Below are 15,000 nucleotides of genomic sequence, written 5' to 3'. Positions count from 1 at the left end.
TTTTTCATTTGTTATGTTAATTCTTGCATTGTTCAATCATTTTCAAACAAACCTTTTTTGAAGGGCATAGATCATTTTACAGATGTGCAAGAGAGGATAACATGCATTTGTCAGCTTGTCAGTGTATCTGTCTGTTGTACATGACCGGACATTTCAGTCCATCCTGACTTTGGAAAGCTGTTTGTCTGTCTGCCCACCAAAGTCAAAGTCAAAGTCAAAATTTTTATTTCCATCATTACAATGGTTATTTTTTTTATTAAAACAAAAAACTATATATTAAACAACAAGCTATATATAAGTTCCATTGCTAATGGATAGCTTTACATAAAAGATACATAATACTTAAAATATAAAATAGTATTACTTTAAAAACCTATACACACTGAGAGTTTGTAATTTGCTCTTTCAGATTAAAAAATTCAATAGATTAGTATCATTCATAAATTAAGGAAAATAGCGACTTCAATCAGATGAACATAAAATTTCATAAAATTAAAAACTCATAAAACATCGGTGATAAAAATAAATAGAAAAAAATAAATCCATCTTATTCACAGTTTTTGTTTAAAAGATAACGTTAGCACTTGAACAATCCCTAAGATTTTGAGGTAGCTTGTTCCAGGCTGATGGGCTCCTTATTACCATAGAGCGTGATCCGAAGTCTGTTCGGTATTTTTGTACATATAAGTTATTATTTTGCCTAGTTGAGGCATCCCTACAATTACCGACATTTAAAAAATCATATAACCAGCTTGGGTATTCCTTTTTTAAAACTTTAAAAACAAAAACACAAATTTCATAGATATATTGATTTCTTAATTTTAACCATTGTAGTTGTTTGAGGACTGGGGTGATGTGATCCGAGCAGCAAAATTTACAAGTTTCTGGGCTTTTTCTAAGTATACGTCGTTAGTCCCTTCCCAGATTTTAATACAATAACTTACTATACTTAACGCTAGGCTTTGAACTATTATTATAGTAGTCGAATTATCAAAATGATCTTTTATTCTATTAATATACATCAAGATACCGCTCACTTTTCTACTTATTTCATCAATGTGATGATTAATGTCATACATTTGTCCATATACAAACCTAGATTTTTTACATAATTGCTAGGCTTTACCTCTTCACCATCGAATCTAATTGTTATATTACTATCAATCTTGCTCATGTATTGTGAAGTACCTATAAACATGCATTGCGTTTTACTGGCATTCATTAGCAATCCTTTCTTTAAGAAGTATTTTTTTATTTCTAGTAAAATAAATTCTGCCTTTTCAATTAACTCCTTCAAGTTTTCTAGCGAATCAGAGAGCATAACTTGGGAGTCGTCCGCATACTGAATTAAAAAGCAGTCCTTTATAATTTTAGCCATATCATTAACGTATATCAAAAATAACATTAGGCCCAGCACCGACCCTTGAGGTACACCATATTCAACTTTCTCTAACCTCGACTTGACATCGCCTAGTCTAACAGCTTGAGAACGATCTTGCAAGTAATCACCCAACCAAAAAGTATCAATATGGTGTTCTTTTCATGCTTTCAACAACTCTGTATGGTTCACGCTATCAAAAGCTTTTGAAAGATCACATAAAATTAATAGGGAAATATTCTTATTGTCAATATTCTGTTGAGGTGCCAGTGATGGGAGATGAGAATGAGAGAGAGATTACAATAGAGGAAGTGAGGAGAGCACTAGATGAAACGAGAGTAGGAAAAGCATCGGGTATGGATGGTGTGAAAGCTGAGATGTTGAAGGAAGGGGGTATGACTGTACTTGAATGGTTGGTGAGATTGTTTAATGTGTGTTTTGTGTTGTCAATGGTACCAGTAGATTGGGTCTGTGCATGTATTGTACCACTATATAAGGGTAAGGGAGATGTGCATGAGTGTTGTAATTCAAGAGGTATTAGTTTGTTGAGTGTAGTTGGAAAAGTGTATGGTAGAATACTGATTAATAGGATTAAGGATAAAACAGAGAATGCAATCTTGGAAGTACAGGGTGGTTTTAGAAGAGGTAGGGGTTGTATGAATCAGATTTTTACAGTTAGGCAGATATGCGAGAAATATTTAGCAAAAGGTAAGGAGGTGTATGTTGCGTTTATGGATCTGGAGAAAGCATATGATAGAGTTGATAGGGAAGCAATGTGGAATGTGATGAGGTTATATGGAGTTGGTGGAAGGTTGTTGCAAGCAGTGAAAAGTTTCTACACAGGTAGTAAAGCATGTGTTAGAATAGGAAATGAGGTGAGCGATTGGTTTCCGGTGAGAGTGGGGCTGAGACAGGGATGTGTGATGTCGCCGTGGTTGTTTAACTTGTATGTTGATGGAGTGGTGAGAGAGGTGAATGCTCGAGTGCTTGGACGAGGATTAAAACTGGTAGGCGAAAATGATCATGAATGGGAGGTAAATCAGTTGTTGTTTGCGGATGATACTGTACTGGTAGCAGACACAGAAGAGAAGCTTGACCGACTAGTGACAGAATTTGGAAGGGTGTGTGAGAGAAGGAAGTTGAGAGTTAATGTGGGTAAGAGTAAGGTTATGAGATGTACGAGAAGGGAAGGTGGTGCAAGGTTGAATGTCATGTTGAATGGAGAGTTACTTGAGGAGGTGGATCAGTTTAAGTACTTGGGGTCTGTTGTTGCAGCAAATGGTGGAGTGGAAGCAGATGTACGTCAGAGAGTGAATGAAGGTTGCAAAGTGTTGGGGGCAGTTAAGGGGAGTAGTAAAAAATAGAGGATTGGGCATGAATGTAAAGAGAGTTCTATATGAGAAAGTGATTGTACCAACTGTGATGTATGGATCGGAGTTGTGGGGAATGAAAGTGATGGAGAGACAGAAATTGAATGTGTTTGAGATGAAGTGTCTGAGGAGTATGGCTGGTGTATCTCGAGTAGATAGGGTTAGGAACGAAGTGGTGAGGGTGAGAACGGGTGTAAGAAATGAGTTAGCGGCTAGAGTGGATATGAATGTGTTGAGGTGGTTTGGCCATGTTGAGAGAATGGAAAATGGCTGTCTGCTAAAGAAGGTGATGAATGCAAGAGTTGATGGGAGAAGTACAAGAGGAAGGCCAAGGTTTGGGTGGATGGGATGGTGTGAAGAAAGCTCTGGGTGATAGGAGGATAGATGTGAGAGAGGCAAGAGAGCGTGCTAGAAATAGGAATGAATGGCGAGCGATTGTGACGCAGTTCTGGTAGGCCCTGCTGCTTCCTCCGGTGCCTTAGATGACCGCGGAGGTAGCAGCAGTAGGGGACTCAGCAGTATGAAGCTTCATCTGTGGTGGAAATGTGGGAGGTTGGGCTGTGGCACCCTAGCAGTACCAGCTGAACTCGGCTGAGTCCCTGGTTAGGCTGGAGGAACGTAGAGAGTAGAGGTCCCCTTTTTGTTTTGTTTCTTGTTGTTGTCGGCTACCCCTTTTGAAAGATCACAAAATTGGGGGAAATATTCTTATTGTCAATATTCTTATATATTTCATCTGTCAACTTCATGAGCGCAGTCTCTGTGGATAAGTCTCTACGAAAACCATGCTGTGTATTAGATAACAGTTTGTTTTCTTCGAGATGTTCCATAAGCTGTTCAGCTACGATTTTTTTTATAACTTTAGACAGGACTGGTAAGATAGAAACGGGTCTAAAATGGCCTGGGTCATCTTTATCTCCGTTTTTATTAAAGGGGTTAACTAAAGGATGTTTCCAAACAGATGGGTACACACCAGTTACTATGGACGTATTGATAATGATCGTAACATAAAAAGCAATAATTAAAAGGGAATCCTTTAAAAAACGAGTGGGAATGCCATCTACTCCAAACGCATTACTGTTGCTCAGATTTTTAATCGTTAATATTACTTTTTCCACGGTCACAGGCTGTGGTCTGAATAAGTAAATAGTATTGTCGACCTCTATTTGGGTAGTTTGCAGGTTTAGTATGTTATATTTAAAGAGAATTTCTTGTGTTTTCTTATATGTATTCCTTCCTACATTGGCAAAAAAATTATTAAACTAGTCTGCTTCAGTTTCTGGATTGTCAAATTCGACTTTAACATTTCTTCTATTAGGTACCATAGTATTTATTATTCTCCAAGTGTCTTTCATGGATTTACTTTTCCTGACTTCATCTTTAAAGTACAAAGCTCTAGCCACCCGTATATTGGCGCTTACTTCTTTCTTCTTTTCTTTATATTCAGTGTTTAGATTTTCATTTTGCCTATCTTCTTTTAGTCTCTTCTGAGCTGTATCTCTCTCAACTATTTTTAATTTTAACTCAACTTTAATCCAAGGAGCACTTGGTCGCTTTATTTCTTTAGTGGTAACAGGGGCATATATATATATATATATATATATATATATATATATATATATATATATATATATATATATATATATATATATATATCTAAACAATAATTGAATGTATCATTAAAAATTCTAATCTGTATATTTACGTCGTCCGTACTAAGAATTTGATTTAAAATAGGAGTTTGTTCTAATAACATATTGTTCAACCATTCCTAGGAATAATTTCGCAAACTTCTGGAGGTTATGATTACTGGTTTGCGTTTTGGTTTCTCAATATCAACTATAAAGGAAATGTGTTCATGGTCTACAACTAGACTGGGATTGACTTCAATGTTATAGACACTGTCATGCTTATTCGTAATTAAAACATCTAATAAAGTCGATGAGGTAGGAGTAATTCGTGAAGGTTTTTCTATTAGCTGCCTAAACTTTGTTACTTTCACTATGTTGTTTATTTTCGCTGTGCTAACCAACAAGTCATCATTTAGGTCACCCAGTACATATATGGGCTTTTTCTTTAAACAAGCAGTTCTTAAGCATTCTAAAATATGATCATAAGTAGTACTTGAGGCATGGGGGTGTCTATATAAACATCCAACAATAACTGAAGGCAACTTACGATTTTGTATGGAAAGCCATAGCTCTTCTATACCATCTATCCTGAGTAAATTCAAGTCACATACTTTAACAGAAAGACCATCTGTTACATAAATACAACAGCCTCCTCCCTTGCCTTTATCACACCTGTATACAGAATAATTTGGAAAGTCAATAAACGAATCAGCAATATTTGAAAATAGCCAGGTCTCGGTTAAACACAAAATATCCACATCATTAGCATTTAGAAAAATTTTTCTTACTCAGTAAAGACTGTACATTCATGTAATCTATACGAAAGAAGTTTGTTTTTACTCTTACATTATCATCTCTGGCACTCTCTTCATGGCCAATTATTCATTCCAAACTATAAGTGCATGACCGTTTTTCATGCCCGTTTAAATGACAAATTTCGCATTTTAATATAAAGTCATATCTACGCTGAGATTGCCTATGATTCATTTCCCCATAATTATAACAACCATAATATTTATATCTAGGTATTTCATGATCACTATATTCCGGGTAAGAGTAATTATTACGATTAACCATATTAGGAAATCTTTTAACATTTTTTTTTTACTACGAAAAGTATCTCTATCATTTCTAACATTAGCAGTAAATCGGGTCCTCTTCATTTTACTTATATTATGCCTAGCATTATGTGATAACGGTGGAAATTCCTCTTTATATTTTTCACTTATACCATCAATTTCATTAGTAACATAATTTACCAAGTTCTGTTGTCTCTTAATCTCCTGCCATCTGTCATTCAGCTCAAAATAGTCACAGTTATGTGCCAAACACTCCAATAGCCGAATTGCTCCAAGTATGTTCAGCATCAGTCCCGCGGAGCTTTCAACTTCTTTTATATCATAACACATATCGTCAACTTTGTTTGCCATTTGCCATTTTAAAGTATACACTACTGTCTATAACTTTAATGTTAGTCGTAGCACTCCATTTTTCCAATTCATCATTGAATTCATTTATTCTTGCCTGAAGATCATCGTCTTTCGTCGATGGCACCAGCTTGCATAAATAGATCTTCATATCTTGTTTCTTCGATCTCAAGTCACTGATTACCACACCAAGACTATCAAAAAAATTTTTTTGGCGATGAATTTTTTATGATATCTTTGATTCCGCAATATATGATACAATTTCCAGGAACCCAATCGAGTTGATGATTTATCCAGCTAGCCAGTGCATTGATGGTTGCATCGTTTATGGTTCGAATTTTGCTCTCTGTTTTTAGGTCACTCGATCTGATGCATCGAAGGTTTGAGTCCCCAATAAGGAGGGTAACTCTTGCAAAATCTTAACTTCCTCCTTTAGTTTGAAAATATTCTCGTTTGCCAGCATTAACTTTTCTTTAGATATCCTTAACTGCTCATATATATCTTCGACTTCGATTTCCTTCATCGTAAGCCTTTCTTTAATTTCTTGAATTTCTGTCAGCACTTTTTTAAGTCAGGGCAATGTTTCGTCCAGGTCTTCTTCCGGACGTTCAGCAGAGCTCTCGTCTTCTTTTCGACAATTTTCCAAGAAAAGTTCAACTAGCTTTCCCTTATTGCAGTACCATATTCTTTTAAGACCCAATTCGCAACAGTAGTTTCTTAAGTCAGTTTTTTTTTCAGTGTGTGTAAAAATCCTCTTGTTGGATTTTCAAGAGACATTTTGCCTTTGCTTAGTTCGTCAGCTACTCGTTCTATCTCTCTCTGTATTATTAAACCCTATTTGAAATACAAGGTCTCCTATTTTGTCTTAAGTTCGTGAATATTTTCTTTAATCCTTAATTAAATATTAATTACAACATCCAATATGTATGATATGGTATTACACACTTCTAGGTTGAACATAAAGATCCTCTCTATAAAATGAAGTAATCATCTGTCCAGTGCGCATGCGCAAAAATTGAGACATCCAAACGTAGGAGTCCTTTCAAATTACCTATATCTCAAATGCTAATTTGAAGCACAAATCTGACACACTACTCTGTGTATCACTGTCATAATCATCACAGTCACTTCATGAGACGTACTTCCATATTAGATTCATCAAATTGGTCATATTACTTCACTAAAATCACTATAATTAGGGAGGTCATGTAATGGTCTGCTTATACTGTCAACAGAGAGAAAGATGTATCCCACTTAGCAACTATTCATACACTGTTGATACTATTTCAGTCAGACTTGGTAAAATGGTACACCGTCTTGTATAAATTTGCATGATAGGATATTATCATCTGTAACTTTTATCTTTACCTGTGTGTGAAGTTGTTGAAAAGTCCAATTAAACTTATCCTAAACTCTCACTGAAGTCCATCTTTCCATTTGACGTATTATTTAGTCATGTCTTGGAAGATGATGATAAATCCTGGCTGATGGGAGGCATAGGTAGATTAGTATTTGTGAATTTTGATACCTGATAAGAAGAAACCTTTTACTTTTCTTTACAATGATTTTATTGATGTTAATTTATGATTGTTCATAGACTGTGTTTATTTACAATTTTCACTTGGATTTAGTATTACTAAATTGTATTTTGTGTTGATTGTAATGAAATTATTATATTTGTAATCGTGTCTACTAGAATAATTTTGTATTTGTGAAAATCCATTGGTAATGATCTCAAACTTTTTGATAGGCCGTAGGATTTGATACATGTACATTAAATTTATGTATATTGTGTTACAAGACTTATGAAAAAGGTTTGTCTTTTTCTATTGAATATCTGGGTAAAATAATAATACTGCAATTCGAAATCCTCATCGTATTATAGAACAAAGAATTTCTAGATATTTCTCATAACTGCTTCGACACCAGTCGTCTGATGGGCGTGAGTCCTACAGGAAGATTCGGGAGTGGAACCCTGGCGTGGCGGTCTGTTGCCTAATGTTTATCCTGTACGCTCCCGAATTCTGTAGAGTAAAAAGATACCAATATATAGGACGGGTGACGAGTTAGAAGACAGTCTTGTCTTACCACTACTCGTGCGTGGATGCCCTGAAGTTTATGCGTCATTAATACAATATAATATCTTGAAGAAGATATTATAGGTATTATGTTGGCCAGGGCACCAGTCACTCATTAAGTTACTACCTCTAGAGAGTTATTGGGTCTTTTGACTAAACTACATTAGATCCTTCTCTCTGAATACGATTCATTTTGTCTTTGCCTACACATATACTAAATAGTTTGACCTATTCTTTCTATATCTTCCTCTGCCCTCATACATCAGACAACACTGACGTTAACAAATAATTCTTCTTCGCTCAAGGGTTAACTTTTGGAGTGTAATTATTCAGTGGTTAATTTCCTCTTGGTAAGGGTAAAAATGACTCTTTAGCTACGGTAAGCAGCTCTTCTGGGAGAAGGACACAATTTTTCTCTATTCCTGGATGGTATCATAGCCACTGTACCATGACGTTCCACTGTCTTAGATTTCTCTTACTTTAGGGTACACAAGGGAACGTAGTTCCTTCTTACTTTTTTCCTCTTTCTTTTGAGCATTTATATATGAAAGATCTAATTCAAAATTGTTACTGTTCTTAAAATATTTGATTTTCATTGTTTATTACTTCCCTTTTGGTTTATTGGTTTCTTTTCCTCACTTGAATATTCTTCTCTGTTGGAGCCCTAGGACTTACAGCATCCTGCTTCTCCAACTTGGGTTGCAGAGGAGAGATTTCTATTTTATTCTTTATTGTATCAGTTTTTTGTAAAATCATAGAGAGAGAGAGAGAGAGAGAGAGAGAGAGAGAGAGAGAGAGAGAGAGAGAGAGAGAGAGAGAGAGAGAGAGAGAGAGAGAGAGAGAGAGAGAGGAGTTAGTTAATGTAATGATTGTTTGTAGCGACAAAGACTGTTGATAGAATTGAGGTTGTCTTGGGCAAATGCTTTTTTTGATTGACTGCAGCTAGAGTCAGTGTGTTGTGAAAGCTGCATTAGTTATCTAACTTTGTAATTATTTCCAACCAGCTTTGGAAGTTTCTTTTTTTCTTTTTTACCCGTAAGTACAGTTTTATGTATCTATATTTGTCGTGACTGCAAATAAAATAGTTTATAATCGCATCATTGATTACAGTGCGATAGTATAGTTAGCTAGGAGTGTCCGTAAGTTTCTTTTTCTTTTCAGGCCGCAATTCCTCCTTCAAAGGAAGAGCTTTTTTTTTTTTTTTTTTTTTTTTCCGAATGTGGACTTGATTGTTTCTGACTAGACAAATAAGGATTTTGATTCGACTGCTCCTTAGAACTAGGTAACTGTTGATGTCCCAGCCAGAGTAGACAGTATTTATTTTACCTGCCATGTATTTGACTGTGAATTGATATTACTAAAGTGTTTTTTTTTTTTTTTTTTTTTTTTTTTTTTTTTTTTTTTTTTTTTTAAGCGGAACTATTTTGCAGTCTCAATATGCTTCAGCTCCCAATCACCAGACAACTCAATTGATGGGCGATGATTAGTTACCAGAAGTAGGTTAGGACAACCCAGCAAAAAAAGACAAGCTTTTCTCAGAGACCAGACCACAGCCACCACCTCCCCCTCGATAGGGGCGTAGATCAATTCATTTTTGAAAGGGGCCTGCTGCCCTACAATGCTAGACTCCAACCCCACTGACGCCATAAACGTACATCAGTATATAAGCAAGAATGATATTGCTATAATACGACAAAGCCCATTCACTCTTTACTCCAGTCAGTCATAACAATTGTTGGTCTCGTTTTGTCATAACAATGCAAACCCTCAGATATTAACCTACACACATCATTTTTTGGCATATTCACATTTAGATATCAAAATTTCTCCCCAATACACCTTTTTACCTGCCCCTTTTTTTTATTAATTCCCAAAATGGTGCCACGATAGGGGCCGTTGCAATGAAGGGAGCCAATTGATTGACCAGCCAAGACCATGACCGAATATCAGATTTGGTAGGTTGAACAGGCACCAGGAACGAACTTCTTTATAGCAGCCAGTTTGTCCTCTGAAGGCAGATATTCGTCCTACCTAACATCATATCCCACAAAATTCACGGCCCTCTCACCAAACTGGAATTTAGGTGCGTTCAGAGTTACACCATTCATCTCATACGCTAACAACAAATCAAAAGTACCGTTTGCTTAATCAATCCTTCTCTACTAGAATAACACAATAATATATCGTCAATACATTTCAATATCCTAAGTATATCCACAATCATTACCTAATATATCGTCAATACATTTCAATATCCTAAGTATATCCACAATCATTACCAAATCCTTGAGTCTAGGCGTCTGGGTCAGTGCAGTGCCCCATGGTTATGCGACAATACTGATACAAGCGGTTATAAAAGTCGAAGGTTTTTAACTTTCATCGTCCAACACTACCTGACGGAATCCCCAGAGTGCATCGACCGTAGTTTTAAAAGTATGCCCCGAGACAATTGACACCATATCAAACTGTGCAAACTTATGATGAGTTTCCCTTTTACCGCATGCATTGAGTTTTTTTTTAAATCAGCAGTCATCCACGGAGTGCCGTCCTTTTTGGCTACCACCCTCATGCAGGCACTGGTTACAAGATAGCTACTAACAAATCCTCCTTTATATGCTTCTTGACCTCTTTCTCCTAATGTATAGGGACAGTAAATGATGTGTGGTAAGCGTGCGGCACCGCACCTGGTGGCAGGTGTGTGTGGTGGGATTTGCCACTAGTTATGGGAAAGGGTCGTCTATTCCCATTGAATATTGTACCCGAGAGATATTCAAACAGCCATTACTTGAAAAAAGGGGACATTCTCCTATGTAGGAGAGTATGGCAGTTTTTTTTTGCGTCTCTCATTGCCCCCCCCCCCCCATGCCAACAATTTTGATCAAAGTGGTGTATTTTGTGAAATATGGATCTACCAGCCCTAAAAACTGTCCTGACTTAATGACAGAATAAACTTCCGTGTCCCGTTGGGAAAATACATACGCTCATCTTTTGACATGTTGATACCTTTGATGTTAACCTGATTATACCCCCATTACACTTTTTATACCTTCTGCTATGTGTTGTAGTTTTTCTTTTGCTTTATTTAGTTTTTTACATCGCTCCCCAGGTTCCTTGCATGGATTGACCAAACAATACATACTTCATTTCTAGTAACTGCTACAACTTCTAATTTACAACTTTTATTATTTTTACCACTCGAGACCATAACCTCCACGGCCGTTAGTTAGCACGACCCAGCGCCAACACTTAATGGCTCAGACCTTCCATCCGCTAACTTCTCTTTCGGCATGTTTTCTTACCAGCTGCTTATTCTGATTGCACCAATGATGCCAGTCTTACCCTCTGACGCACCCTTACTAAGCACACGACTCTTGCTCCCAGAGCAATGATTAGCAAAGTGTCCTCTTTTCCCGAAATAAAACTTTCTGCAGCGTAAGCAGGGCAATTGGCAGATATCTCTAGTGTTCCCAAGACAAAACAGATGTGTTGCTCTTTTTAATACTAATATCAAATGGGTGGAGCATTTTCCAGCCTTAGCGAGTCAAAGACAGTAAAGGGCTGTCTGTGATTGAAAAACCATGAAAAATGTACAAATAGAGTTGCTATATTTCAACTCTTTACTATCATTTAACCTCTCAATTATTCACGGCAAATACAAAACACTCGCTCCAACACACACACACACACACACACACACACACACACACACATATATATATATATATATATATATATATATATATATATATATATATATATATATATATATATATCAATTACTACTTTTTCGTAGGTGGGACCAGGTAGACATTCTCCAGGGTGCGGGGGTGGGGGGCCGTCTCCTCTTCACCACCACTTGCCCCGGAAAGTATGACACTGTGGAAATAAAGAAGTACTTTCAGTTTTAGATGGTGTGGAGATAGGTTAAATGAGTATTCTTGATATAGCCTGTAAGATATTGATTGATTGATTTGAGGTTTTCTGGAATCCTTACATCTAAGGATAAGATATTATGTAATATTATTTGACAACCCTTAGTGTTTTAGCAAATATTTCTAATAGTATTCATTATTAGTTGATTTGCAAAAGATGGCAGCAGTAGATTAAAGTAGCTCTCTTTGTTGGAAGATTGATAAGTAACGAAATTGAGGTATCAACCCTGCACAATAGATAATAAGTGATGGATACAATAGATACTAATGATTTCATAGCACTTTGAACACAATCTAAGTTTATAATTTCGTATAAAGAATAGTTATATTGATATAAATGAGGACGCTATTACATTTTAGCAAAAACTATCAGAAATTTGCTTTATTGAAAAATCATATAAAAAACAAACCTTTTTAGTCTCTGAACGACAAAATTCTCCAAAATTTTGTCATGAAACTATGTACCTATTTTCTCAAAATGTAATCTCCTGTAAATTCTTGGGAAAATACATTTTCAGATGGCATGGGCACCAAATTATTCCCCATGTTAATACCCTGACTATAAGTTATAAATAGTTAAATAGTTGTCAGTTACTTTATTTTGAGACATTTCACTGCCTGGAGACCAATCTGACTTACCAATTTCATGCAAAATGTTCTCTTAATCTTGATTCAAATAGGCTTAAATCTATATGATAAAGTCTCTATTTACAGTGATTAAGTGCCCGAATTAGCAAAGCTATGTAGCGTTGTATGCGGGCCTTTGGTCCCGGTAAATTACTCAAGGTAGATGGGCTCTTAACGAGCAAGAAATACTTTAATATCAGTGAGGCTCTCGTTCAAAGTGTTCCAGCAAAAGTCATCCATATCAGCTCCTCAGCCTATCATGGTAGTAGTTAAATCACAATTTCTGATGCAAAGCAGGAAAGAGAAAATTCAAATATTAAGATATCTCGAAAATATATGTTCTATTGTCCTTTTAATCACTATATCACACAACTCAGGAGTGATGCCTTGAATTCTATTACGATCTAAAAATAGTTACAGGCTCTTTGAATAAGTAAAATAAATCTATATAACATCAACTAACATTGAAACATGGGAATTAAATATAAAAAGAAACTCTCGAAAAAACACAAAGGGTTTATTCACAAACTTACAAATAAAACTAACATTACTTCTTCGCTTACTTTAACTGACAAATCAAATCAATCAAAACACCAACAGTCTTCTAGACTAGAGTTAAATAACTTGAAATTCTCATGTAAATCAGAATTTTTCTCAAAACTAATTTCGCTGCAACACAGATATTACTGGCATTGGGCGTTCGTTGTATTTCTTTAGCAAGTTTATGTTCAGCCACTTAGCTCTACGTCTAAGCATATCTAATAAGTAATTCAAATTGCCCCTTTTTCCTAAAATAGGAAAAGGACCTTCGAACTTATAAGATAATGAGGGACCTTCTTTCTGAATTAATACTAAGACTTTATCTCCCACACGGAAATTTCTCTCCTTTGCCTTAAGATCATATCTTCTTTTAGTTTCCCCTTGGTTGTTGCTCTTGTTTTCTATTGCTAATTTCCAAGGTTTCCTTAAATTCTCCTTGTAATTTTCTAAATTCTGAAAGTAATTTTCTCTACTCTCTTTGCTAACTGACTTGGGGCAAACATAACGACACAAAATTTCGTCTTTTAAATAAAATGTGTCCTTACAAATATTATCGGAGTCATCATCCAACTCGCTTTCTGAAATTCGAGACAGTGTCTCTTCCTCTCTCTGTAACTTAATTAGCTCATATCTGTTTAAAATTCTAGTGCCTGAAACATTGCAGTAACTATTACTTGAATCCACTACATCAACTATGTCTATGTCACTTCTTTAGACAGCTACATCATCATCTTGCTAACACTGTCAACATCGATGGAGTCGGTCTTAGCCCCGCACTTGCTAAGATCAACCTCACCGCCTCCATCACACACGTTCGAACCTTCGAACAAATTATGACCTTAGTCTATATCTGTATCTAAACCTGACCTAGTTACTACCCTTTCAGGCTCTGGATCTTCAATAAAATAGGATTCACATATCTGGATGTAGTTAAATCATTGCCGACAATAATGTCAACGCCCTTCAACTGGCAAATAGTCTACAACTGCTAGTTTTACATCTCTTGACACTCCCTGACTTTTCAAGTTCATTTTCGACAAAGGACAAACAACGCAAGTATTCAGAAACCCACCTAACAAAACTCTTTCTTCTATAAAGATTTTTGCCCTTTTTGGCACACACTCTTTCCTAAAAAGGGAAATGGCTGCTCCGGTGTCCCTATGCAAGGCAACTTCTCTCGAATCCCATCCTTCAAGCGAAGAAATTACACCTTCAGACAATAAATCTCCATAAAATTTCCTAGTTTCTTTCATAATGTAATTTCTGCTTGACAAAAAATTATTAACTAGAGACACTGGTTTCTTGACATTTTTCTCCTCTGCCATACAATTCCTTGCTTTACGCCCTTTCATATTACATTGATAACAAATTATGTCTGAACTACTACCTTCCCATTTGCTCTTACAAAACCTGGTAGTATGCCCTCGTTTTCCACATGTATAACAATAATAATGTTAATCATACTTCCCTGTATTACTGTTGCTAAAACTACTCTTACTCTGTTGTATCTTCCAAGAAGAAGGATTATTTTTCTTCTTATTATCACTTAAACTATGAGAAAGACTGTACTCATCGGCCAACCTTGCTGCATCTGTAAAAGACTTTTCACACTTCTCTTCTATATGTAGTTTAATGTCTGGAGATATGTTATCTTTGAAGTTTTCTAACAAAACTAAGTTCTTTAGATCATCAAAACTTTCTACTTCAGCGGAAGTTAAATAATCACAAAATTATCTTTCTAACTTCTTTCTGTATTCGACATAAGTACTGCTCTCATCCTTTTCCAAACTTCTAAATTTCTTACGATAGGCCTCGGGTACTAACCTGTATGCACAAAGAAAGTTTCTTTCACAATATCATAGTCTTCACTTTCATCCTCAGACATACAACTATACACAGAAAGTGCCCTACCACTTGAGACTGACTGTAAATACAAAGTCCACTTGTTTTTGGGACAACCTACTATGTTCAATAACTTTTCAGAAGACATGAAATATTTTGATACATCTTCCTCATCAAA

At 35.9% G+C, this 15,000-nt stretch overlaps 3 protein-coding genes across 5 annotated transcripts in view; 1 reads left to right on the top strand and 2 right to left on the bottom strand.

Moving 5' to 3' along the window:
• The window catches only part of LOC137627133 (tyrosine-protein phosphatase 10D-like), a 591,968-nt gene that overhangs the window by 56,525 nt on the left and 520,443 nt on the right, over positions 1 to 15,000 (bottom strand). The gene's annotated exons all lie outside the window — the stretch shown is intronic.
• LOC137627131 (tyrosine-protein phosphatase 10D-like) overlaps positions 1 to 15,000 on the top strand; it is a 139,662-nt gene that overhangs the window by 2,617 nt on the left and 122,045 nt on the right. The gene's annotated exons all lie outside the window — the stretch shown is intronic.
• Positions 11,661 to 15,000, bottom strand: part of LOC137626514 (uncharacterized) — a 25,093-nt gene continuing 21,753 nt past the window's right edge. The window contains exon 8 of the mRNA XM_068357558.1: positions 11,661 to 11,757. Coding sequence (XP_068213659.1) covers positions 11,661 to 11,757 — 97 coding nt within the window. The remainder of the gene's footprint in view (positions 11,758 to 15,000) is intronic.

Source organism: Palaemon carinicauda, chromosome 34 (assembly GCF_036898095.1).
Source record: "Palaemon carinicauda isolate YSFRI2023 chromosome 34, ASM3689809v2, whole genome shotgun sequence".
NCBI classification, from domain to species: domain Eukaryota; kingdom Metazoa; phylum Arthropoda; class Malacostraca; order Decapoda; family Palaemonidae; genus Palaemon; species Palaemon carinicauda.
Note: the sequence above shows the minus strand (reverse complement) of the source record. Positions and strands in the feature narration are given on the sequence as shown.